We start from the raw sequence: 27,058 nt of genomic DNA on the forward strand, positions 1-27,058 counted from the left end.
AAGCTAAAGTTGGCAGTTAGGTCAGAACAGCTGTTTTTAATGTTTGAGCTCGTAAACAGGATACGGACATTTAAAACTAGTCGCCTCCCTGCAGAAATGTTTACTTCTATAAGGACTTACTATCATGAATTTAAAATACAGCTTTAAGACAAAAGATTGGAAAATTTTGCTCATGGCAAACACAAAACGAAGGGCCATAGTTTTAATATTTCAAAATTTTATTAACGAACATAATCTCTGAGGAACAACAGCAGTTCTCGCGCTCTCTGTACATGCAACTGTAGAAAATAACAATTTTGAATTTTTACTTTTCAGTTTTAGTCTTCTACCCACGCAGCCTCATTTCAGGTTCTCACATTATTTTTTTGTTTTCTATTTTTTTCTTCTTTTTTGCAGGAAATCAAAAACAGCTGAAAGGTGAAAGTACTGGATTTCTATAACAGCACTGACGATAGCATCGACAAGCCCTCAAATTTGCCCACCCCCCCATTAGCTGCTCCAACAATATGTACACGAACTACATTGTACAAAAAAAAAAAAAGTTACATTGTTACATCAGATCCACCCGCAGCGAGCATACGCTGCTCGTTTCTGTTAGAAGCCCACATTCTACACAACTTTTCAGACTAGTACAAAGAAGAGGGTGCAAAACGTCCTGGGAGGTTTTATTTACACAACTATTTACAGTATGTCTCTTTCACGCATTACAAGGAGGAAAATTTACACAGCGGAGACCAACTTTAACCAAAACATACCACAGGTGCCAGAAAAAAAAATATAATAAATAGGTTATTTCTCACCATTTTAAGAGTAGTTCTCCATGCTTTGTATTAGTCATTGTCCATTCTAAAAAAAGGAACAAGGAAACAGCTACAGTCTGGGTTTGAATTAAAAAAAAATGACAAAAGAAAAACTAGAGGAAAAAAAAGGCTTGAAATCGTGATACTATCAAATGAAAAAATAGCAATAACGTATATCTAAATCCAGTAAGAAAACCAAAACAAATCTAAATTATGAGTGAATGTGAGGATTGTAGAGGTAATATGTTGCTGACTGAGGTGATGTCAGGCTAGCATCTGTATCACCACGGCCAAGTGCTCGACTGTGCATCTGACCACAGATGCGTGAGCGCTCGTTGGATGCGGGAATCACTCGGTATGGCTGATTATTCACACTGGAAAAAAATCAACCTGATTTAGTCTATTGCTCTGCGTAACGGCATGCGGGGGTGGGCGCGGATTCTGCAAAAACATTTCCAATGAATTGCACAGTGTGTGACTGTGGCAACCATCACCATTTCAAGCCTTTGTCGTTCAAATCAGTGATTGATTGCACAAGTACAAACAAAGGCTGACGGATGAAAGCAAAAACACAGAGGACGTCTTGTAAACAATAGTGAGGGTGTCGGCGGTCAAACATAGTAACCGGTTTACATTCTGCTTGATAAGCAATGTGATTGACATACCACTGGTGTTAGAAACAAAAACACCTAGGAGATACATAACGGTGTAAGGAGTTAAAAAGACACACAATAATTCTGTGACCAAAACACAACCTAACTTTGGGAGAAACCAACAAAAACCAAGAACAAACACGTGTGGGGGAGGGGGGTAAAAATACAAAAATGAACGTCGACGTGACCAACCTGGAGGGGTGTGTAACTATACTTCTAGCCACTCGTCTGCACAGTGTAATAGTACTTAATTACACATCCTAAACACAGCAATGACTTGATTGACTGACAGTATGTAGAAGGCCTTTTAACTCATTCACTGCCAGCCCAGTGAAAATGGATCTTTGACGTCAATAGCCAATGGCATTGTATGAGATTTTAATGAGACTATCTGGAGCAGGAAAGAATCACATTATCAACAAGAAATTCCAATGCATTTGGCAAAGACTATATTGATTTATGCATGTTTCTGTGGGATTCCATTTGGGTGCTTCCTGGAAGAAAAAGTAACCAAATTGTGTAAATGATAAAAGCCTACTGTGGCTGGAGAAAAAGTCTGTCAATTATATCAGAACAAATGTTAATTGTTTTGAATTCAGGGATCCGATCGCCTAATGAGTTGGAGCGGTAATTATCAAACAGACTAACACGCATCCAATTTGAAGGCCCCATTCTGTACATAGTCAAAAGGACTTAGTGTTCTACCTCACTGGCAAAATCCAGCGGGTCAGCATTGCAATGTGTAAGGCTAAGCAGTAATGTGGAACATTAGTGAGCCAAAGTTCAAAAGGTCAGCATGGAATGAAACCTTTCAACTCTCCAGACTCACTCTTAATTTAGACATGTGAAGAGAATCTGATGACCCTGATGATTTCAGACAACGATATTGGATGAGGAGAAAAATATTTCAAGCCAATTTTCAAAATACAAATAAAATTGAAAACATTAAACATAACCACGGTGGTTCTGTTCATAAAAGACATCACTTATGCTTTAATTCAAACAATAAATATCTGTGACTTTGCCCAACAATGAGTACATTAGTTTTCACCGGAAAAGGCATTTTCTTGGTTTGAGATTTCTCCGATATAATTGTGTAGTAAAGCAGTGAGTAATATTCCTCTATTTGTTAAATAAGTCCTCGTCTATTCTGCTACATGTGTGGAAATGTGTTGGTTGGCCTTTGGGGGGCCTGTTAAATCCAAAAGTGGTGTCTGTCAGCCATTTGTAAGTTAAGGTGATGTCATTCCAGGTGATCGTGACAGGTAGGACTATACAACTTTGCCTTTCCAATACTGACAGAATTGAGTACATATTTGGCCCACAGATATGAGGGAGGGAAAGTGCTGCCCACAAGTGAACTGTACATAAAAAGATACTTTTTATTTCTTTTGTTTTTCTTTACACTTACTTGAGTGATATTACAGTACATAGGTTATTTACAACTGTGCAGTAATGTGTGGCAAAATAAATTATCTAGAAGGCAGCAAGAATACATTGGTTAACGAATATAAAAACTGTACATAATTTACGGAATACAACTTTTTTTTTTCAATTTTTCTTGTCTGTTTTTTTTCCATTAAACTAATATTGGCTCTGTAGTGTTTCAAGTCACTTCCTCAGAAACAATGAAATGCCCAAGTAAAGAAATAGACAAAAACAATATTTCTCCCCGCCTGACAAATGACAATTTCTCAATAGTCTCTTTGAATGTCAACATTCGTTATGTTTGTTTCTTCGTGTTGTCCTTGTGGTGCTTTTGCAGTCCAAGGCTCTCGGATGCGTTTGTGGAGCAAGTGGGCTGGTTGAGAACACTCCGGTCTGACTTAAGGGAGCCACCGCGCTCTTTGTCGTCTGTTCCGCATGACTGAGAGGCTGCACCAACAGTTTCTTCCTCTCAGACTTGCGCCCGCACACACACACACACACACACACACACACTTGTATCCATTTGCCGTATCACATTTGACAGCGTGCGCAGCCCAAACCCAACAGCACCTGTATCTAGATTCCTGGTCTGTCACTTGAAGTCATCTCATAGTGGATCCTCACAAGGTCCACCAGATGCACCAGGGTTTTTGTTGACATCCTCCGGGGAAGCACTGACTTGTGCTCATGGCCCCAACAGGGGAGGATCCTTTTCAACTCCTCCCATGGTACGCAGGCACCATGTTTTGTTGGGAGAGCTCCTCTTTGACACATCTCCCCAGTGGTAGGTCTTGTGAAGCAAAGCTCAAAAAAACAAATGCGGAAAATATATCTCTGTCCCCCGTCTCGCCACCGTCGAGCACAAGGGAGTTGTGAGCCAGTGCTGGAAAGCAAAATCGGTTTCTGCTTTTCATGCTCTGATCACAAAAGGAGTAAAAACTTTTGAGAATGAAAGTGCAAGTTGAGTATTTTCTTTCCACCAGTAAAAACAAGTTTCCTTCTTCGATGAAGGGAACCAAGAGCATGTTTTTTTTAATCTGCACTCTTCCACTGTATGTTTTCTGTTTTTCTGTCTGAAGGCCCTTCTTAAATTTGCTAGCCCTTTCCATTTGTTCTGTTCAACAAATTCTCTCTGAGAAGAAGGGTTTCGGATAAAGTTGACTCTTTATCGCTGCGCCAAGCGGTGTCACGCCGGCAGAAGGACAAAGTCGTCGTTGACATCAACCATTGGAACGTAGAAGGACGGCACTTCGTTGACACAGAGGGACTTATGTCCGGCGGGATCCAATTCCTGGACCTTCAACTGCCATTCCATCCTTTGTACGGCATTGAGGGCTGCCGCCTCGTGCTGTTGCCGCATCAACAGACATGTCTATAAAAGAGAAAAAGTGTGCATAAACACCACCCGCAATAACTGAGAAAAAATTTAAACTAAAAAGTATTTGTTACCTTGACCAACAAGTTTAATTTGTTTTATGATCGTGCGCTTAACTCAAATAATTCACATCTCAAATCTTTCCCCATTAAAATAAATGGAATGCTACTAGTCATCCGCCCCCCCGCCCCAAAAAATATTATGTCTAAATTAAAAAAAAAAACTTCTAGAATATTTTACTTTATAAAAACATTAAGCAAAAACATAATTTACATCGTCATGCTTCAATTCAATGGACATTGTGCTGCGCCTTGAGGTGTGTGCACCTTGGCCACCAGGGGGCAGCTACTAGACCTTCCTAAGATGAAGTCATGTGGTTGGGTAAATAAAGAAAATATAATTCTGAACGTAAATCTTAAAGTTTATTTTGCCATCGAACTTCAACTGGTAGTGGCAATAAACAATTCTGTACTCTCACGTCTAGCGGTTTAGTGCCAAAAGCACACTCATGTCAAATTTTTGCTACCAAGACTACTTGAAAAACAGAAAAAAAAAATCCCATTTAATTATTAACTCGAAACACTCTTGAGATGGGGCACTCCTAAGTTAAGATGGCACTGTGAAAGTAACATCATTCAATTTATACCTTCATACGGTCATATTTATCATCCACATCCTGAATCCAGGAGATGAATTGTCTTGCGTTGAAGCGATCTCTCACCGATTTGTTCTCATCACCCTAAGCAAACAAGTTATGAACAAGGAGAAGTAAAACAAAATTATCTACATTACCTTCCAAGGCACGTTTATGTATAAAGTCCTACCTGGCTCTCTGATGGCATATTGTATACTTCAGAATCCAAAAGCATCGTGCAGGCACTAAACGGCACAGCCTGATTGGCTATGGTCCTTGCAGCTCTGCAGTGGACTCTTAAAACTTCCTGCTCGCATGAGACAATGAGCTTCTCCTTTTAAAACAAAACAAGATTGAGAAAACTGAATTCAGTGGGGTTTGGGTCAAGTACTCAATCTAAAATCCCCTTTGTGTGAGTAGTTGGCTGTCTTGATGCACAGCAAACACAAACAACCACAGAAGACAAAAGGCAATGCAGGTAATCATGACGAGGATGTGGAAACTATGTTTTCCTTACCCGTTCAATGCTGTGCTGCAACCGGAGCTTTCCTCTCACTGCCTCCTGTTGTCTGAAGAGCTCTTTCAAAGGCTCCGACAATGATGGTGGTGGGGCAATCTGTTAAGGACAAAAAAATAATTTCACTGCTCTGCACAGGAAGCACACATTAAACTATAGAGGACATTTTTACAGATCCACAACATAGAAACTTTCTGAAAATTTGCCAAATGAGACTGAAACTATGGCATTCTGACACAGTATTAGGACAAATCTATCTACACTTACCACTGGGATATGAAGCTTGCTGAGAGGCTTCCCATCCAACAGATATGAGCCAGTGTAGGTCACATACTCCGCATAGCACTGCGGAGCCTGTGGGGTGATGTAGCACAATATTTTCCTCTTTTCCTCAATCTTCTTCCTGATCTGCAGATACTCAAAATAGGGGTTGGAACGATCACTGTGGTAAGGCTCAATGTCATCCAACTTTATGGCATTGACGACGACAGCCAACGTTTGTTGAATCATTTCCCGAGTCTGTTGCATGGCCGTGTTCACCAGCTGTACTTGCACCTGCTGCGCAGCCGAACGGGGAAACTTCCTCTTTCGCGGGTGTTGGGTCTGAGAATCATCTTCCTCCACAGGTAGTGGACGGCCTTTACTTGTTTTGCTCAGAACCACTGTTGGTGTGGTGGTCAAAGAACTTGGTACAGACAGAGTCAGAGTAGAATTCGATGAAGTAGATGAGATGCTGAGCAATGAGTCTTTGTCTTTCTTTAGAGCTGAAAAGGCCAACACTGAATTGGGAGTTGGTGTTCTCGTAGGTATAGCATTGATGGTCACTACTGGACTTATGGTCACAGACAGGGAAGTTGCTGATGAAGTTATGCTTGGAGAAGAAACTACAGCAGAAAGATTGTTCTTGGCCCGGTTGCGTGTCATCCTCTGAGGGATTTCATCCACCTTTTTGGGAATATCTGTGGACACTGCACTGGGGGGTACCTGCACTGGCTTTTGTGTTGGCTCTTGAGTGTCCGAATGCTCCAGGGAACTGGGAGAGGTAACAGCCACTGGGAGTTGAGGAACAGGTTCAGGTGATAAAGACTCCGTTGTGGGCTCCGATATGTCCTCCTGTCTCACCTCTGACTTGTCAACTGACACAGTGTCTTGCGGTAACTGCAAAGGCTCATGCATGGGGTGAATCTGGATGTGATGTAGCTGGCTTGTCTCAGATTTCACTGATGAATACAACATATCAGGATCAGACTCATCAGAGCATCCATATGACATTTTATTTTCCAACACATTCTGTTGCGGAAAAGCCAGAGGGCTATTGACTGGAACACTCTGAGGCTCTGGGTCCAACTCTTGCTGAAAGGTGTTATGAGACGATGGTACAACTAAGTCTTGCACAGTCGGATCCCCCAGCCTTTGGTCTGGAGCAGGACATGCAGTCTCCACAAGACCTGAATGGTCTACCTGCATTAAATCTGGGTCATCAACATCCATAATTGTATGTCTGATGTGCGATTGCACAGTCTTGTTAAGATCAGCAAAATCTGAGTCTCGATGCTCAGCTTCTTCTGGCTTTTCTGGGAGCGGGAGGTCAGGCAAGGAGAATGGTCCAAGGTCATCCAGCTCATCTGCATCAGTAGAGAATGGATCTGCCCAGGGAACAACTGGTTCAGGGGCAACAGCTGGAGTGAGGTGCCCATCAGTGGTAGGGCAGAAGGTATGTGTGCTCTGCCTGCTGCCTGACTCGTCACATGCGGTCTCCGGTTCCATCTGGTGAGTAACCTCAATATTAGATTTATTGCAGTCCTGGAAAAAAGACTCTAATCTTGTGGAGGATGAGGAAGTATTTAAATAACTGGGTTCCTCATCCAGAGCAGTATCAGGTCTCTCTAGAGAAGGAATATCAGCCACAGCCTCCTTCTGCTCATCAAAATCCTCAGGGTCTTCTTCCTTGTGCCACCTATTCCAGGTGGCATATGGAGGAGTTACAGATGTGTGTCCAGACAAATGTTGCAGATCATTGTCTGAATGAGAATAAGGACTGGTTATTTTGGAGACCGCAGCTTCGATCTCCCCGTATGTCCGATGGGGAGATTTAAGGTCCACATCATGGTTCCAACTCATGCTGTGATCATAACAGTTTTCTCCATGGTTGGGTTCGGGATGCGGCGGGGTGAAATGGTGGACCTCTGTATCTTGACGATCTGGTGACTCAACATGCCAGCTCTTTCTCAAAGGGTCCTCAACTTGAGCGGGGAAGGAAGGTATTTGCTGTGTCTCGTGCACAGCACAATGATCATCATCTGTTCTTTCGTCGATATCAAGGTCTTCACCTTCATCTTCCTCTTCTTCCTCCTCTTCATCTCTTTCCTCTATGACAGAGGGGAGATCTGAGAGGACCAGGTTAGGCTCACTGTGGTGAGGTTCCGATATGTCATCAATGTCAAGTGGAGGCAATGCCGCAGGAGCTGGAGTTGGTGGTGCAGCAATTTCAAAGCATGGCTCCTGGGGATCTGGCCTGTGGACAGGTGTTGATGGCTTCGGCAAGTAACTGTTGTAAACACCATCAGAAAGATGCTCATTAGTCTCTGTGCAAGGGAGCATCGGTGTTGCCAGATCTGGTGTTGGATGAATTGGCTCCTGCCTAGGAGACAACAACCGAATTGGAGAGAAATAGGGCGAGGGCAGGCTCTCTAGTCTATCCACAGAGGCCGATTTCTCTTCTAGAATTTGTGAACCAGTAGTAGGATCAAATTCAGCCGATGGATGACTTTGTTGTCGAAGGAATTTGTCAGCCTCAATTTTGAACTCTTCTTCTAGAGGCCTGCGAACATCAGAGGTGGCAGAACGGCTGATGAGCGGCAGCTGGAGGTTCTTTGCCGGGGTAGGGCACGTGCCTTCCTGAAAACCTTGGGAGTACCTGCTGGTAGACAACAGAAAGACAGAACATCAGAAAACAGTGAAGGATAAGAATAGATAAAAAAAACTAACAGAGACACAATTAAAATACCTTTCAAAGAAGGATGGTGAACATGCATTCATAGACATAGTCATTGCTGAGGAGTTCTGGCAATCCAATCCATCAAGCATAATATCAGGGTAATCTTCGGCACTACAAGATGGAGTCCGTGGAGTCTGCATGACTTCCTCATAACTTGGGCAAGAGATGACAGATGTTGGTGTGGGGACTCCGGTTGGCCTGTTATGTTCTGACCTGGGAGAAGCTGGGAGGTTCTCTTTCATTTGATGGCCAGGCAACCAGTCTTTTGAGTTGTGACTGTCTGTAGGCGGTTGGAACTTTCGACTCGGGGACATCATTTGAGCTGGTAGGCCGACATCCTTAAGCTTCTTCTCTTTAAGACCAGACTCCAGGCTGCTTGATTTCTTCGAGGAGAGCTCACCACGGTTCTTCCTCATTTCGTCAGTGGACTTGGCTTTGTCCTTAAGTTTCGGGTCTCCTGACTTGGGTCTGAGCTTCTCCATTTGTTTCATTCTCTCTTTATGCCTTTTATGACGCTCTTCAATTTCTTGATCTTTCAGACTCAACATCTGACCAAAACTAGTAATTTGATAATCACCATCTACCAGTAGCTTTTCACGTGGACGGTTATCTTTACGTCCTGTGTCTTTGGGTTGATTGACCTTCTCATTTTCATCTTTATTTTTTGACTTAGAGTGATCTAATCTGTTGTCTTTCTCCAATATATCCCGATTTCTGTCTTTTTTCATATCAAATTTAGGGCTATCTTCTTTTGATCTGTCTTTTAAAATCGTGACCTGAGGGCTATCTTTTAATCCCGACTTCATATCTTCTTTGGAGTGCTTCGATGAAACAAATCCATCAATGTGCTTGTTCCTTTCTTCCTTTATTTTATCTTTATGTTTTTCCTTTTTCTTTTTGTCCTTTGTTCTGTCACTGATGACAGCAGTCGCTTTATCTTTTTTGGACATCTCTTTTTCAAATTCTAACGTTTTGTCAAAATCATCTTCGCCATCTCCTTTACTGCTATACGGGAAAGTGTAAGGATCGGCCTCGAGAGGCATGGGCTCTTTCTCGAAAGGTAAGCTTTCCCTACGACTGTACATGTCTCTGATTTCTTCAGCTTTGTCACGTTTGTCTCCTTTGTCCTTTTTGACCTTTTCTTTATCTTTGTCGTGGCTTTTCTTGGAGGATGAGGAGGAGGAATGTCGATGTCTTTCTTTCTCTCTGAACTTATCCTGGGGTGTGGATATAGATAAAGAGTCCCTCCTGTCATCAGACATATCTGCAAGGCTGATGGAGTCATAGTAACTTGTGAGGACAGGTTCATGACCCCTGTCAGTGAAACTGTCCGAAGAAATATCACTGTTCTTGTCATTTGAGTCATCCTTGTAATCATTCATAGCTTCTTCTTCCAATTTTTCTAGGAGGGACTTTTCATTCTCACCACTGCCTTTTGATAGTTTCCTTTCCTTGGGATTATCCATCTTGTCTTTATATTTGTTTTTTGTTTTATCCTCACTGTTATCCCTTTTGTCCAAGAGCTTCTGCTTATTTTTCTTCTCTTGGTTTGAGTCCACTGACATTCGGTCTTTTCTATCCTTATGTTTGACATCGACAGATTCTTTCTTGTCTTTGTTGTATTTCTCGAGGGAGCCCTTTCGCTCTTTACCGGTGTCAAATGTAGCCTTCTCTTTCTTCTTCTCCTTATGGTCTTTGTCTTTAGTCTTTTCGGCACTGTGTTTAGTTTCTGATGATGTTTTCCTTACTTTGTCTGATGGAAAGTGGTCCAGATCATCTTGATCAGGTGTCGAGTCTTTTCTGATAGAGTCAGAAACATGAGCACCATTGTAACTGTCCTCGTCGTCACTTTCATCAGTGAAAATGTCGGCTATTTTGTACCATGTTTTTTCCCGGATTTTTTCTGGCTTTCTTTCCTCTTTCTTCACCTCCAAGTAATCCTTTTCTCTGTCAGTATGTTTGTCTTGGGAGGCCTTTTCTTTCTTGTCCTTGCTCTGCTCCGATGACATCTTTCGATCTTTGTCTTTGCCATGAGACTCTTTGTGTTTGTCTTTTACGCCCTCCTTCTTGTCTTTGGACGTCCGATCTATTTCCTTGTCCTTGCCAGTTTTGTCTGTGGAGATTTTGTCACTCTTGTCTTTCTCCTGATCCGTACCTCTATCTTTTATTTTCTCTTTGTGCTTCTCTGCTTTAGTTTTCTCTCTCTTTTCCATTCCCTCAAACTTCTTTTCTTTCTCCTTACCGGAATGGTTTCTTTCACGCATGTCGCATGACTTACTGACAGTATCCATTTCTTTGAAGAATGTGTCATTGCCATATTCTTCCCTAATTGACTCTTGCTTAATTTTTGTGTCTTTCCTATCCTTCATGAAGTCATACAAGTCTTTGCGGTCTCGGCTGTTGTCCAGAGAATCTTTGTCTTTTTTGTCTTTACCTATCTCTGTGGATTCTTTCCGCTTCTTATCTTTTTCAGCAGAGTGACTTGAGTTTAGTTTTTGTTTGTCCGACCAGTCTTTTTTCTTATCATTAGTCTTTTCTGAACAGTCTTTGTCTTTCTTCTTTGATGCCATATCCTTCTCTGGTCTTTTCTCGCTATGATCTGATTTCTTCTCTTTCACTTTCTCTTTTCTCCTCGTCTCTTCCTTTACTGTTTCAACAATAAGTTTGACGGAATTATTGGCTTTGTATTCTTTATACTCTTTGACGGGGGCATCCCAGCTGTCATCTCCATAGAGGGAAGAGTCGGAGGACATTTCTGAGCCCCACCTGTCATGATGGTCATCCGAGGCACTGAGCTTTGTGTCATCCAGGTTGAGGAAACGGTTGTTGACGTCATAGCTTTCATACTCTGACTCTTCCTTCAGAACTTTGTCTTTTTTACATTTTTCCTCCTTGGTGGATTTCTCCTTCTCAACCTTGAGATGCTTTTCCTCTTTCTGCTCATTTTTCCGATCTGCTTTTGATTTCTCCTTAGACTTTTTCTTCTTCTCCTCTTTATGGTTTTTTTGTTTATCCTCCTTGGGTTTTTCCTTGATATTTCTATCCTTGTCAGATTTTACAGGCTTCTCTCGCTCTTCCTTATTTGATTTGTCCTTGGCTGAGTCCTTAGTTTTCTTATTTTTCTCCTTTTCTGTTGTTCTATGCAAATCTTTGCCTGATGACCAATCCTTGTCTTCAGTCTTGCTTTTCGAGAGCCTTTCTTCCTTTTTTGAATGATCTTTTTCATGTTTTGATAATTTAATCTTGCTTTCAGCTGGAGATTCTGAGTCCACAATTACAGACTTTTGCCTTGAATCATCAAAATCAAAAGAATAGCTTTTAACAAATTTTTCATTCATGTCTTGATTGAGCACAAGACTAGGAGCCTTATCCTTTTCTTTGCTTTTGTGCTTGTGCTTCACCTTATGCTTCTTGAGCACTTTACCATCCACATCAGTTTTGGAGGCTGTACTATCAGCATTGGCATTTTTGTAGATGTCTGAATTTTTCTTGTCCATTGTGTTATTGTGTACATTGTTGTTCTTCTTTTTGTTGTCGTGTCCTTTCCTCTTCACTTGTTTTATTGATTCAATACTGGACTCCGCAGAGGAGTAGTCTGACTCACTGGACAGTCTTGTTCTCACAGAATCAGACAGAGAACTTACATCTGACCAAGTTGGAGATGACACAGTCTTCCAGCCATCCGTCCTCCACTGCTTTGGGTGTTGCTCTGCTAATGATGGTGCTTGTTTCTGAGAGTTCAAGTTTACATGTGAGGAGGACGACGTATTGAAGCCAGAGGATTCTTTCACGATCATAGAAGAATCCTTTATACTGTTTGATCCTTTATCATCTTCACTCTCCATGTCGCCACAATCCGAATCAGATGTACAGAATTTGTCATTGACTTTACCAAACCTGACTTCTTTGCCAGTACTGTTTTTACTCTCCTTCTTCCTCTTCTTTTTGACTTTATTTTTATCTTTTAGTTGTTTGGAACTCAGATTTCCAGAGTCTCTTGTCTTGGCATTTGTTTGCAGGGCTTGCTGTCGTGGCGTAGGTGCCGGTGTAAAACACAGAGTCCTGTCATCCTCATCTGAACTGTTGCTGTCTGAGATGATCCGCCTGACGGCTTTCTTTGGTGTGAGCGAGTTGCTTTTGGAATAGGTTTTGACCTCCATCTTGGGTATGGAGATGAAACTGTTGGCCTTGCTGACTGTGTCCTTACGGAAGTCTTTTTTCAAGAGGTGCTTATCATCCACAGGAGGGACTCGCTCCTCCTCGTCATCTTCATCAAATTCATACTCATCTTTGACGGGTGTGACAGCAGATTTAGGCGGGTCTAATGTTTTCCCTTTTAACTTCAAACCCTTCTCAAACTCTGAGTCTGTGTTATTGCCATCAACAGAGCTAGATGGTGCGCATGAGGGAGCATCCTCCTCTTCTGAAGATTCTGTGTGGAGAAAAAAAAAACAAGGTCAATGTTAAAGCGCAAACAAGAATCACAAAGCACTTCATCTCAATGTTCATGTTAAACTACACACCTGACGAACTTTCTTCACTTGAGGTGTATGTGCCTTTCCCCAGCAACAAATTCAGCATAGTTGGAGAGTTGGCAACATTCAAAGGCGTTTCACCTCTTCGGTTACTTTGACGTGGGTCACCCCCATACCGTAAAAGTAGTTTAACCACCTGAAATAAATGACAGAATGAAGTGAAATTTTTGAAAAACAAAAAATTTAATGACTTTTTCAGATTATGATTAATATGTTTGGTGCTTGAGGCATCTAAAAACAACAACATCTGATTGCAAAACTGAGCTTTACCCAAGTTTTCAAGTGAGTTGTATTAAAAAATAAAAAAGAAACCTTAAAATGTCCATTATTGGATGCATCATGGAGAGGGGTGTCGTCATCCAGACCCTTGGTGTTGACCTCTGCTCCGGCTGCCAGCAGCTGCTTGGCCACGTCGTAATATCCCCTGTTGCATGCCTCATGTAATGCAGTCCAGCCTACGTAAGATGGGAAAAAATATTTGTAATGACATGCATCAGCAATAACATAAATGTATTTAGTAGTCAAGCCAAAGAAAAACAATTACTATTAAAAATAAAACCTCTCACCTGCAAAGTCTTTTACATTCACATCAGCTCCCTCGCTGATGAGTTCCTTAATGCGGCGTACCTCACCACGAATTGCTGCCCGGTGCAGCCGAGTCTCTCCTCTCTCATTTCTTTTATTTACTTTATCTTTGGTTTTAGATGCAGAGTTTGGCGTTCCCTTCTGACCTAGACTGGACTGTGACTGGTGCTTTGGTGTTGTGTCTGTTGATAGGAAATGAACAAATTATTATATTCTCTCTATCTTAAATATATATATATATATATATATATATATATATATATATATATATATATATATATATTGATGCCAAGCTTTTGAGGGAATTGTTTTTTTCCTCCATTCAGTGAAAGACTGTTGTTAGTCTTTTGACCAGAAGGTGGCATCATCAGACTGAGAATTGGCAGAAGCAGGAATCCACTTAATCTTATTTCACAACATTTAGAAGATTAGGCCAACAGACAATACTGAGTTTCTGCGCCATTTCATCCAAATTATATTTCAAACAGTCACGTGCATACCCTGGTGCGTAAATCAAATGAATTTACATGAACATGCTCATCTTGTATTTCTTTTTCTAACCGTATTTGAAAGAAGGGCATTTAATTTACAACGAGCAAATATGTGAATAAGTATACAAATTAGACAATATTGATTCTGTTGATTATCCCACTAAATATTACGACCCTGTCTGGCAAGAATATCACATTGATAAAGCACACATCCATAATACTTATTGGCCTCCCTAAAAACAATGTTCTGTAATGAAGCACAATGTAATGGTTATTCCTTATCCCTTCCCTAGTGTGCAACACAAGACGTGGTCTCCATGATAAGCACGCACCTGGACTGTTTACGGACTCCTCAGCAGTCATTTGCATGAGCAGGGCCACCTGCTGCCGCTCAGAGAGGGGGTACCCTGCCCGGATGCCCGGCATCCCCATTCCAAACGGCAAGCCTGCCTTCCGGGTGTTTGTGGGCTCCTTTTTAATGCGCTTCCGCTCTGGACCTGGTTTCTCTGTGGTGAAAAAAAGAGAAGTATATATAATTTTAGTGGCTAACAAGGACCCACAGGAATAGAACAAGAGGAGGGAGAACTGAGGAGGTATGAAACGGTTTACGGATAAACTGTGACAAAATTCGAGACAGGAAATTATCAAACTGTATTTGTGAGTGTAGCAGTTCAGATCTGCAAAAGATGAAAAAGAAGAAGAGGGGTGAGGCACGTATGCCATGTGATATGGTTTGCAAAATTAATAGTCAACTCGCGATCAACAATGTCTTGGTCATTAAGTATATTTTGGTGGCATCCTGCATGCATAAAAAATCATTTTCGTTTACTGTATTTTTTGCACAATAAGTTCTACTTCAAATTTTTAGACTCGGAAAAATTGACAATGTGCCTCATTTTGTTGTTTTTAATTCAAATTCCTTTCTATTATGTTTGCGTTGTCATTCTTATCCACATCTAATTGCTAGCAGGCGTCCGTTTTCTTCACACTGGAACTAGAACTACTTCCTGCTTTCGTGTCTAAGAATAATGGGAACTCTAATCCTACTAGTTAGCCTACTGCGAGCAATTTGTGGCGCCGCATTTCCATTGTTGTAATGTGGGACAATATTATTGCGGTCTGCGGGACTAAGACGTAAACAAGGGTTTAATTCCGTCCTATTCACTTTAACATTCATGTTTGCGTTCTCATTCTCATGTCATCGCTAGCAGGCGTTTTTGTCATGCCAGAATTAGACCATTTCCTGCTTTCATGCTCAAGAATAAAGGGGAAAATATAGTCCTAATGCTGTGGTCGTTGGTTAGACCAAAGTTACAACGTGGGACAGGACTGGCAAGAGGTAGACGAAACGGCTAGCTTCCAACTGCACCCGGGATCCGAGCAAAAAAGGTTGGATAATAGTGAGTGCAATGACTTGTTAAAAGATGTTGAAGAAGTTGAACTGTCAACAAAGACAGCATTTAGCATTATCCATAATAATAACCATTGGTCACCAGATTGACTAGCGATAGTCAAACTGTCGGAGAATCCCCTCCTCGTTTTAAATAGTGGCGGATTGTAATTTGCTCTTTTATTATGTTTATCTTGGCAATATTGTAACAATAGTGATAGCTGTAATCATTTTGGTCACTACAATTGAGATTATTTCTAATTTGCACACCATTTAATCCATAAAAGAGAGCAAAAACAAATACTGACAATTTACAATAAACCATTAAAAAAGGACTGTTTTTAAATTACAAAGAGTAGTTGCAGAACGGTGTTTACATCTCATTTGCCCCTTTGAAGGGGAGGCCTCAACAGGCCGTCAGCCTGCGTGTTTATGTTTCCAAGCCAATCAGTAGAAGTCAGGAAGAGGGTGTGACTTGGCAGAACCACAGTTATTACGAAATATAGTTGGTGCACACTCAATTCGACACAGCTTTGCCAAGGTCACCACATGCCTGCCTGCCAGTCTGAATGGAGACTCTGCTATGGGACAAAAGCAGCTGCTCTACAAAGGCACACCCTGCAATTATTTTCAGCAGCAAAATACCATCTGATGACCCTTGGATAGGACTCCAGCTATTCATGATGACAGTAATATCTCATCTTTGAGCATACAAAAACATTAGAAATAGAAATATGATCCAATCACAAAGTCAGAAACAAATTTCAGAATTAAACACACATCTGCAGAAACACCAGTGGACTTGTCTGAGCCTGATTTTCTTGTGACTTTTCTTGTTACAACACAGCAATATATTCTGCCTCTGGCCATAACACTGAAGCGATTGAGCTACAGTCAGCAATCACATCTCAGAAATGTAAGTTCCGTTTTTACTTTCAGTAAATGGGACATGCTTCAGTAGCAAGTTAAAATCTGATGAACTTTTAGGAACATCTGTGAACACTTTCAGTTCATGTGTTCCCACCCCCCCTTTGATAAAGCCTCGTATGCTCTCCAAAGCAGTCGCCATTTAGACACATTCCTTCTGCCAAGACTTGAACAGGGGGAACTACAGAAGCAGTCAAAACATGTTTTGGGAGCAGCAGAACAGAGAAAGTGCTACGCTAGTGCTTTCTGAGTATGTTTACAAGACTGCTAGCCTGAAAGCCGCTGAAATTACTTGAATGCACAAAAACAGAGGAAATCATATCTAACGCTTTGAGGCACTGGAATGAAAAAGGAGCAGCTTCCAGTCTGTAAATCAGATGACTTGAATCGCTTTTCTACAAATCCAAGTGCAGCTAGGATAGAATATTGAATTCTCATTTAATGGGAATTACAATATGAGTATGTTTTATACAGTAATCTTATCCCATTTAATGAGTTTGTCATGTTCTATATGCTGATGAATATTCCAGTTTATTTTTATTGTATTCCTTTCTATTAAAGATGGCCGGTTTTGAATGAATGGCCTGTTCAACTGAATGGCATTCAAATAAGTATACTGAAGAGAACTTCAATATTTGAACTTTCAGGAGACAAACTATGGAAAATTCACTTTTTAACGGCTTTTATTCGAATAGTTGCGCCTCTGGTCTGCCCACCCATTCATCATCAACAAAACAACTGATTAAGTGAATTTAATTACTTGTTCATCCCTTGGGATAACACAGGTGAGCTTTCAAAATGGGAGACAAACTCAAATGTAGGCCAGCACAAACACTGGCTCAGCTAGTTAACACTTTCTGCCATGAAGAACCGCCTTAACCAGATTGACCACATATGACTGACCACGCTACTTCACAATTAGACAATGATTTGCTTGGGGAACTCAAACTATGAAAACAGGAAGTCAAGGCAGAAGAGAAAGGAAATGGCTAACAGGATGGTTTTTTTTCTCAATGCTTTGCACTGAACAAGAGACTCATGCTGCAAATAGGTATACATATACCAAGTTATGAGTAATACTTCAAGTTTTTAATCAGAGCAAGTGCCTGGGAACAGAAACAAAGGACAAATGTTTGGATGTCATAAGCACCTAAGTGGAACAATGTGTGGGCTACAGATCAATGTAAATCAGCTTGTCAAAAAACTCTGTCTTCAGCTCACAGCTTCCTTCAGTAGATATACTTGAACATAATTATTTTACCATGACCAAGTCTCATAGCCACATCAAAACCTAGCAAGCAAGATGGAATACAGTTTTGTAGCATCGGTAGGAGCTGATGACTGTAGTAACAGGATGCCAACACTCCAATGGAGGAATTTAAAAGAGATTCATAGTCACAACAGCAAATAGTAGAACACAAAGAAATATTTTGAACGATGTAACCAAACCGATTTTGATTCTTCATGTAGCAAGAGAATGACCTAAGTCACACTCAGTTTATCAAGGGTACGGTGTGGAGGTTTTAGACTGGTCAAGCCAATCTTCAAACTATGAAAGACTAAATGAATAACACCTCAAAAAACAAGAACAACAACAATGACAGTATAGTAATCCGTCAAAATATTTGCGATGTTTTAAACTTTATCTTTAACTTTAATAGCGTAATTCTTAGAGGATTTTAGAGGTATTTTTAAGTGCCTATTCCATGTTTTTTTTATGTCTGGCAAATGTCTTTGCAAATTTTTCTAACATTGAACCAATCCCTGACGACAAATCAACATTCGGGCCGTGTGCAAACACTCTGTGCATAGTGAGATACGGGCTTTAAGAACCAACGAAGGGCAGCAAACAGGAAGATACTTTTACAATGACAATTACCTGAACATGCGGGCAGCACTCTAATCCAACATTAAAGGAGAAAATCTCAAATGCGATACAAACACAAAATATTGGGCAGCAGAATGCGAAAGCATTATAAAGCATGAGTAAATTGATACAGATCTTGACCAATTAACATTAAGAGCACAGGAATACACATGCATGCACACACAAGTAGATATACAATTTTCCATTCCGAATGAAAAGCTTTTCAAAAGTGCAATTACAGAACATAAAGCAAAGTAGCTACTCAACCAAAGCAGATGATGAAGGCAGTTAGCAAAGCCTCTGAGCTGGAACATTATTAACAAACTAAATCCTGACCCCCCCCCCAAATCCCAAAGTCAAACCAGCACAAGCAGTAGTCCTTTCCTTTCCTAATTAAAGAAAACACAAAGCCAAAGTCAGGCCTGGTCAGGTTAGTATGTTACACATATCTGCACCTAGGGGCTTCTGCTATCACATTGTGATGATATGAAAACACCCCCGCCCCACCAGTTTAGCACAGATTAACAGGTAAACCGGTCACTACAGCTATGAGTAGCCTTGTTAGTCCATAAGACCCGGACCACTACCAGTGTGTGGAGGACTCCTTCCAGAGTAAAAGATATGAGTGTGTCAAAACAGGCAACGGCAGGATGTCAAAAATCAATGCACGAATGACTGCTGCATACTCAAAATAAACAGATTAAAACTTTTCTTAATCAGTTCATGACATTAGCAAACTGACTGTACCAAAAGGAGTTTCGACATTAACAAGAACCTTATCTAAAACCGCTATTTGATTAAGTGGGGTGGAAAATTATTTTTGTCAGCAATATGATGATTATTGCATTGTCGGAAAATGAGTTCATACACATTTAAATAATATCTTACCTGAGTCAGAATCTTTCTGGTCTCCATTTGCTCCAGTTGTGAATGGCAGTTTTCTTTTCGATGCCTTCTCTTTCATCTCTTTAACCCCATCACTGCGATCCAATTTGGGAGTCTTATTTGACAACACTTTTTCCTGTCAACGACATCAATCGGAAAGTTAATGACCACAGAATATAAGAAAATATACATTTGAGAGATGTAGATTTTTACAAGTAGAGAGTAAAAATATTTTGGATGAGAAACATCAAGTACAGTAGAAATACCCTACCTGAACTTTGTAACATTCCCTGCATTGATTCTTTTGAGTCTGAGTTTCATTTTGTGCCAGAGTTTTGGAGAGGGGAAAAAAAAGAATCCCACACACGGCTCAGTTTGAGAGGGTATGACGCAATGAGTTTATTAGTGAAAGAAAGTAGACAATCATTTTACAACGTGAATGAAGTTGTCAGTACTGAAAATGTGGCCTTTTCTTGAGATTTTTCAAAGTAACATAATTTCAAATATCTCCAAAGCACAACGTTTTTTAACTTAATTCAATTCAAAGAAACATGAGCAAAATCACCCTGATTTATATCGGTTTGGAACGTTTTAAATCGGCTTTTGACCGGTATTAAGTATTATGTATTGAGACCAATTAATTAGCTTTTCACTGAAGAACCACAACTGATAATTATGGAAAGTATACTAATAGTTCCAGTTATTAAGACTCTCAACAGTAACATTACTGTTTGGAACAGAGGGGAAAAAATATTAGAGGTTTTTAAATGTTCATAGCGCACAATTTTAAATATGAGAAGTGGTGGAAAAACATTATTTTCTATATTTGAGGATGCATAAGAGATCAGTGTAAGGCAACTGGACTCATCACAAATTGTGCTTTTGTCTCTATCCACAGGGCATGTTTTCAATTATGCAGTGGCTCTCTAAACTCCTCCCCTTTGCCCTGCCCCAGTCATAAGACTATGATGTCATGGTACAGTAGAGACCAACACTGTTCAGCTACAGTGAGCAAGCTCTCAGTCTACACACCGCAATACAAAGCCTTAACGATGATATATGTAGTGTTATAGAGGTTGTACTATAAGGAAACATGAATGCACGTAGAAGCAAAGAAATAAGGAGTGAGTATAAAATGTATAAGCAGTGAGAGAGGCGCATTTTAAAGACATTTTTATTTCTATTTTCAAAGCTGTGACTGGATGTATGTGCCTTCATATGACACCTTGCGGTCTTGCAATGGCTGCTTTTTTTCATTTCACTCTGCTTTCCACCCACCCTTGAGTGCTTCAGCCCCCCCCACCCCCCTCCACACCTCCATCCCTCCATGCCAGAGTCTGATGCAATCCTTTGCAGAGGGTTGTAAATCTATGCCTGCAGAAGCTGCACCTCCCTCTGCATTCCTTGCCTCTTGTTGCTGCTGCTGCTTGGATCATAACAGTGGGCAACCTCTTGCTCTTATGAAAATAAGAAGGAAATGCTTCCTACAGGGGCCTGACTGAAATGGATTTTCTCAAGCCGATGCTGATTCTAATATTTGGCAGAATAAAATTCCCATGACTGATCAATAAGATGATTAATTAAAGACTATATATAATGAATAAAACATTGTTTTTTGGTTGCTTAAAACTGGCTGCCAATAATTAAACCAAGTAAGAGCAAAAAAGCAAATGTTTGATTTTGATTTAACACAGACATTCTGAGCATTTGGACCAAAATAATTATCAAACCATTTAAGCATGAATTAGTTGTCAAATAAATCTCTTTTCAGCATACAATGGAGCGGAATGGGGCCGTGATTGCATGTCAAAATCTTTGTTTTTGTTGTAATGTGTTAATTTGTGTAAAAAAAATTAAAAGTTTGATTTTTTTGCTCATATTAAAAATAGTTATTATTGTCCGATTAAGTTGCCCGGGCCCTATACATAAAAGTTTTGTCACAGGAAATCCAAGGTAGTTTTTTTTACTTTGAAACAGGAATATGTGTGTTTTTGGTTTTAGCATGCTTACCTTCTTCCCACCCTGCTTTTCCACCATGTCGGTGTTAAGTGGGAAGTGGTCCAGCTGGGGGGTTTTAGAACCCCCACCTTTGGGCATCGTTCAGCTCTACCCACGCCAAGCTTCATTCACGCTGCCATTGCATCGTCATCAACCGTCTGGAAGGAAAAAAGGGGAGGTTATCACCTGACCACTCAGGTTTCACATTTAGATACATGCTAGACGAGGGACCAACTGGCAGTACATCAAGCACTGGTTACTGAAGCTATCCAAACATTTGATAACCAAGTCAACCACTTTTTGTTTGTAATCAAACTGATGTGCTTCATAGTCCAATGTTGCAAATCCATGGATTTTTTCTTCTCCCAAACAGCAGTAACGGAATATTGGGATATAGTATTTATTGTTCCGAATTTGTCATTAGACATACATAAATCAGGGCATTAACTATACGCTTCCTGTAGAGTAAGTGGTGATATGCACCAAATATCTGTAATCTGCCCATGAATCAAGAAGAACAAGAAGAAGGAGGCGAAGAAGAAGAGGAAGAAGACGAAAATTTCTAAACAGTAGTTGGAGTGCACTACTTGGACTGGAGTTAATATACGCTTGGCCACAATGCGGAGATAGATTCTGTTTTTTTTTTAAATTGTACGTTATAATGTTCACACAACGCCACATACGTTGACAGAGACGAGCGTCAAGACAACATATCTGATACGCGCTGATCATTAGAGTACATCACATTGTACTGCGCCATTCTTCTGTTTGTGTTTGACAACAATCAATACCTTACTATCCATTACCTTCCCTCCTGAGAAGGTGTCTTCTGCTTCGCATGGTCATGAATTAATCATGAAATTCATCCCTTAGTTCCCTCCTCCATAACACACACCCTTTCGACTGCATTCAACTATAATCATCCTTGCGACTGAGTGAGTGAACAGATGAGACCACGGCTGTATCGTTTCCCCCCCAGCCCCCCTCTGTTCAGAGACACTGGCACTCCTATCCTCACTGGCGCCGCTTCCATCTCGCCTACCCCCACTCCTTCTCTTCTTTCTGCAGTTATCCTATTCAAAGACTGCTATTTATATCCCCCCTCCCCCATCAAGTCAAAATAGAAAGCCAGCCAACCAAGAGATGCTAACAGCTACAGAGGTTGAACTGCTCCCCTTTTGCTGGTACATGGTAAGAGAGACCAACAAGAAACGTCAAATCATAGCACTTCCTGTCGATTTCCTGTTTACCTAAAGAATGTTCTAGAGGCTTGTGTCAGAAAAAAAAAAGCTATTGTAAAGCCACCCCAAAGTGGATCTGGAGGATTTTCATGTTCTAGACTTCCAACATTGAAGACGGTTGTTCCTATGATCTCCAGCACAATAGCCAGGTTTACATGGAGACTTGTTTGTCATTCTGATTAAAATTATTCAGAATGAAGATCTGTGTTCACCCGTTTACATGTGACGTGATATTTTCCGATCGGTCGTTTACATGCGCCACCCAGATCACAGATTGAACTGTTGCCATGACACTTGTTTGGATTGGCAAAAGGAATATTACCACCCCTATGAATTTGATGAAAATTCTATTTGGATTCAGCCTTTTTATTCCGATAAAGATGTTTATATGGCGCATTTACATTCAGTTTCGTCATTCGGATCTTTTATCATCAAAATACATGGCTCCATGTAAAGCCGGCTACTGAGATGGCGTAAAATCATATCAGTTTGAATATAAAAAAACAATTGTCAAGTGCGATTACAAATAAAAGCTATGATGTCCTTCAATCATGTACCTTATCTTCATTGGTAAAGCAATGATTTCAGCTACACAACATGCAACACATGGTATACTAACTGTAAGTGAATACAATCACAACAAAAACATTATTACGTCTGAGAAAGCATAGAGGACTTTCATGCTTGTGACATTAACATTACTTTGTAGTATTTCAACAACATGGTGGATGCTTATTGATAATCAATAAGCTGATCCTGGATGGCAAACAAAACATATAGTTGTACTACTTTCTAAGCACTAAGTCAAGCCCTGCTGCGTGAGATAAACCCAAGAAGGGTTGATACAATTGAGTTGTGATTTGATTACCAACAAATTCAATGCTTATCGACTGAAAAAGTCAGCAAATACAATATTGTAACATAATAGACTCGCCATCTGAACACCTTTACAAGCTTCAAGAAATCGCTACAATATATTTGATAAAACAGAGAATGGACTTATGACAAGAGGCATGGGGACATGTAAGACATATTGAGGAAATAATTGACTTCTGTTTAACAAAGAAAAATGTAAAAAAGTAGTCTGAGCAGTATTTGAACATTGTCATGCATACATTTTTAATGCTTTGCGCCTGACATGAGCAGCATTAGCTCCAGACAGTGAAATGGTAACTGCAGAAAAGAGTGGCAAGAGACGAGCTAGAAGAGCAATCGAGCTCTCGCCATAGTTTTTCTCATCCCCACACCAACGCACACCTTTCTCCCAAAGTTGCATTATCTCATCTTCCTGCAGCCACTCCCTCTGCGGTCAGGCAGAGGCCAGCACTTCAGCATATTGCAGCATGCACCTCTCACAGGTTTTAGGAGCAGTCTCGTTGCTCTACTAAATAAACAATGGAAGAGCTAACCTCTAAACTGAGCACTCAAGATTAGCAGCATTTAAAAAAATGCCTGCCTTAAGTTTTAACATGGTTGATCTCGACATGTCAGTTTTGAAGTTACCAGGAAGCTAATTCTGAATTGCTTCAGCATGTAAAATACGCATGTAGCAGCAACTGAAATTTCCCACTAATAAACAGATGACATGATTAAAGTTAAGGCTGGCTGATATGGGGGGGAAAATGACAATATATGTTGAGTTAGCTATAAAAAAAATCTACAACACACTGTTATTGCTTATTTTTTCACACTTTATTTTCAAGTGACATTAAACAGACTTGTATCAAATGAGAAATGCATAGAGCAGTGCTGCTATATACAATTCTGAAACGTAAACAGAAGCACAGTAGCCTACGTAATTTTGCACACATGTAGATCTAAATAAGAGGCATACATTTTTCTCCTGACAGAAATTGATTACAAAATAAAAATAAAAGATTTAAAAGATGAGCACTACTGTAATGTCACATTGAGAAAATTTATTGTGTAGATCTCAAAAATCAAAATCAAAACTCAGGACTGTATTGCGAAAACAAATAGATGTATTCAATACAGTATCCATTTACCCGTCCATTATACAAACCCCTTATATTCTATCCATCCATTTTTTAATTGCTCATCTTCAATATTAATAAATTATGTACAGTATGCTGTAACAATTTCCTGTTTAGCTGTGTGTGTAGCATTATTTTCTCTCCAGGCGCTTATTAAATAGCCTGCTATTTCCTCTTCAACATAACAAGAAGCTCTGATTTAGCGCAGAGACTTCGGTGAAAATTGTCTTTCACAATAACATTATGTTAGCCTAGCAATTCACATGTTTTTTTTTCGTGTCTTTCCCGGTTAATTACTCCTCATGATTCCCCCGTTAGAACAATACTTGTAAGAAGTGTAGCTTATTCTGCGCCATGGAGGTTGCGATTACTGATTATGCAGTGAAACCACAACATGTTTAGCCACAGTAATAGTTGTAGTAGTAGTGGTCAGCCAAGGTTCGTTACTAACTAGCTGCTCCGGCGTAAATAGCACCAATCTTTTTTTCTCGACCTGCCGACTACCCACTTCTCGGCGATGTAAGCAGTCCAGCAAAGCTATTTGTGATGGTCTCCTCTGTTGAATTATGGGACGTAAAAACGTAAAAAAAAAATGGATTCTCAATGCTGTTATTCTTTCTGTTTTGCTGAGGCTCACAGTGCAAAGTGATATGCCAGCCTTGTGTTGTTTGAAGGCATACACAGCATGCCTTGAGGTTCCCTGTCTTTTTGTAAATATTTCATAATTACGGATTTGTTGCTGTTAGTTCATGCTTACCTGAAGTACTGCAATTTGTTATTAACCTTCACCCACCTAATTATTTCCAGTGACTGACTGATCTCGTTTTGCGCCGTAGGTATATTTGTTACATTGCAAAAGCAGTCATAGCGCCACATACCGTCACTGATCGACTTCAATGGTGGGTGCAGCTGTTGTGACAAACGTATCCATTTAAATGACACATACAGCTGAGTTCCGTTCAATGCTACGTTCCATTTGTAATGAACGAACGACATATGTTTTTCTGTAAAGTGTCAGTGTATCACTTTTTTTCCCACGGCACCTTCAGGTGATGTAACTCAAGACACAATGAGAGTATCTGGAAGTTTAAACATTTCAGTAGCATTTGCTCTTTATCGCTCAGTGCCACATAAAAAAGCATTCAGTGTGGGGGTGACATTGTGACAGGAAAGGTTATTATAACATAAACTAATAATAGAAATAAAATTAAAAGAACATTTTTGTTCTAGTACAGTTTTGTAAACTTTTAATATAACGTTTTGCCTGTTGTTTGCAGCCCACCCAAGATGTGTCCGCAGCCCAACCACTTGTAATATAGCGTAGCATTTCACCTGCTAAAAAAGTAGATTGAATGGAGTATGCGCGACGATTACCAGGAAATAAAATATGACCTCTTGGTCTTATTCTCATCTTTTGACGTCAGACTCAAACCATTTTAGTCTCCAGTGATTGTACTCACTATTCCACTACATTTGGCAGGGAGTACACATAATACTGTATTTGCAACAAACCATCACCACAAAATACAATGTAAAAATCACATTGCTGAGAAGTGCAGTTGTTTGCTCCAAGCATATGCCACTCCTTTCTCGTGATTGTCACTGACACACAGCAACGCACCTCCAATTTTCCACACTGACAGCTGAGCAGCACAGCAGCTGCATACAGGGATGGGCTTGTTGATCTCCATGTGTATGTGCCCTGGTTGCTAATACTGTGTGTAGTCGCATACTCTGGTGCATATTGCACAAGCCAATACACTTCAGAATTGCACTTGCACAGAAAATACATTTTCCTGTATAAACTGTGCCAAGTTTAAGCCGCTATATCATTTCGATACATAATTTCATACATCAAACTCCCCTTTAATAAACCATTTCTTTTAAATAACGATCCATTCTAGAAATTTAGAAATGGGTATAAGTATACATTTGGTGGGGTTGCGGACCCATTTTATGTGGATTGTAAACAGCTTGTAAAACGTTGGCTCTTATTAACAACTAACAACTATGGACATTTCAGAGTTGATTCATTTCTTTCTGGAAGGATCATATCATCTGCTAATGCAATGTGTAAATAAAGATGCCTGAAAGTAAAAATATCACCTAAATATAACCTACCACTCAAACTAACTTGTCGACCTACCACAGCAAAATTAGTCACACTGACCCATATTTCTGAAATGAGGTATTGGCATCATCAAAAAGGAAATAATCACAGGTTTCCAATCTCGTTGTACACTGAGTATAACGGCAATAAAGGGCATTCTGATATAGCAACCATTGCACCATGCTAATCATCACCACAGACATGTAGAGGTAAATAGGACACGCCCCCTTTGAGAAGCATGCCTAAAACGACGCTAAGATAAAAATGTGTGTGAACGGCAAAAAATAAAAACGAAATAAACAAATGCCAAGTAGTCCGGTACATTGTGCTGCATACATTTTAATACAATTACTACAAGGGAACTGGAAGTAACTTTTCATACGCAAAAATATTTTGGGGGTTTTTCTTTCTTTGATATTGTATTTAATGATCGCACCAGGTTTGGTGTAGACAACCTCATGAAAATCGCTTGAGAAATGAGCAAGTTACAACTTATGTCCAATGTCCATGCAATGCCTTTGATGCGATATTGGTCCCTGCCAACATGGCCGCCACATAGGCACAGCACTTAGCTGGGTTGCTACAGCGAAATGTGATTATTACACATTATGCTACTTTAATGAACAGCAA

The 27,058-nt window shown here is 40.2% G+C and overlaps 1 protein-coding gene across 1 annotated transcript in view; it reads right to left on the minus strand.

Annotated features, from left to right (window-relative positions):
- Positions 1-639: 639 nt before the first annotated feature.
- ankrd11 (ankyrin repeat domain 11) overlaps positions 640-27,058 on the minus strand; it is an 83,888-nt gene continuing 57,469 nt past the window's right edge. Inside the window, exons 3-14 of the mRNA XM_088295773.1 lie at positions 21,096-21,241; positions 19,089-19,221; positions 14,349-14,522; positions 13,507-13,707; positions 13,253-13,395; positions 12,929-13,076; positions 8,415-12,837; positions 5,675-8,327; positions 5,408-5,506; positions 5,081-5,224; positions 4,903-4,995; positions 640-4,253 (exon numbers count right to left, since the gene is read on the minus strand). Of these exons, the coding sequence (XP_088151899.1) occupies positions 4,068-4,253; positions 4,903-4,995; positions 5,081-5,224; positions 5,408-5,506; positions 5,675-8,327; positions 8,415-12,837; positions 12,929-13,076; positions 13,253-13,395; positions 13,507-13,707; positions 14,349-14,522; positions 19,089-19,221; positions 21,096-21,182 (8,484 nt within the window). The 5' untranslated portion in view covers positions 21,183-21,241 and the 3' untranslated portion in view covers positions 640-4,067. The remainder of the gene's footprint in view (positions 4,254-4,902; positions 4,996-5,080; positions 5,225-5,407; positions 5,507-5,674; positions 8,328-8,414; positions 12,838-12,928; positions 13,077-13,252; positions 13,396-13,506; positions 13,708-14,348; positions 14,523-19,088; positions 19,222-21,095; positions 21,242-27,058) is intronic.

This window comes from Idiotropiscis lumnitzeri, chromosome 5, assembly GCF_059441095.1.
Source record: "Idiotropiscis lumnitzeri isolate Australia: NSW breed Sydney's pygmy pipehorse chromosome 5, RoL_Ilum_1.0, whole genome shotgun sequence".
Classification (NCBI taxonomy): domain Eukaryota; kingdom Metazoa; phylum Chordata; class Actinopteri; order Syngnathiformes; family Syngnathidae; genus Idiotropiscis; species Idiotropiscis lumnitzeri.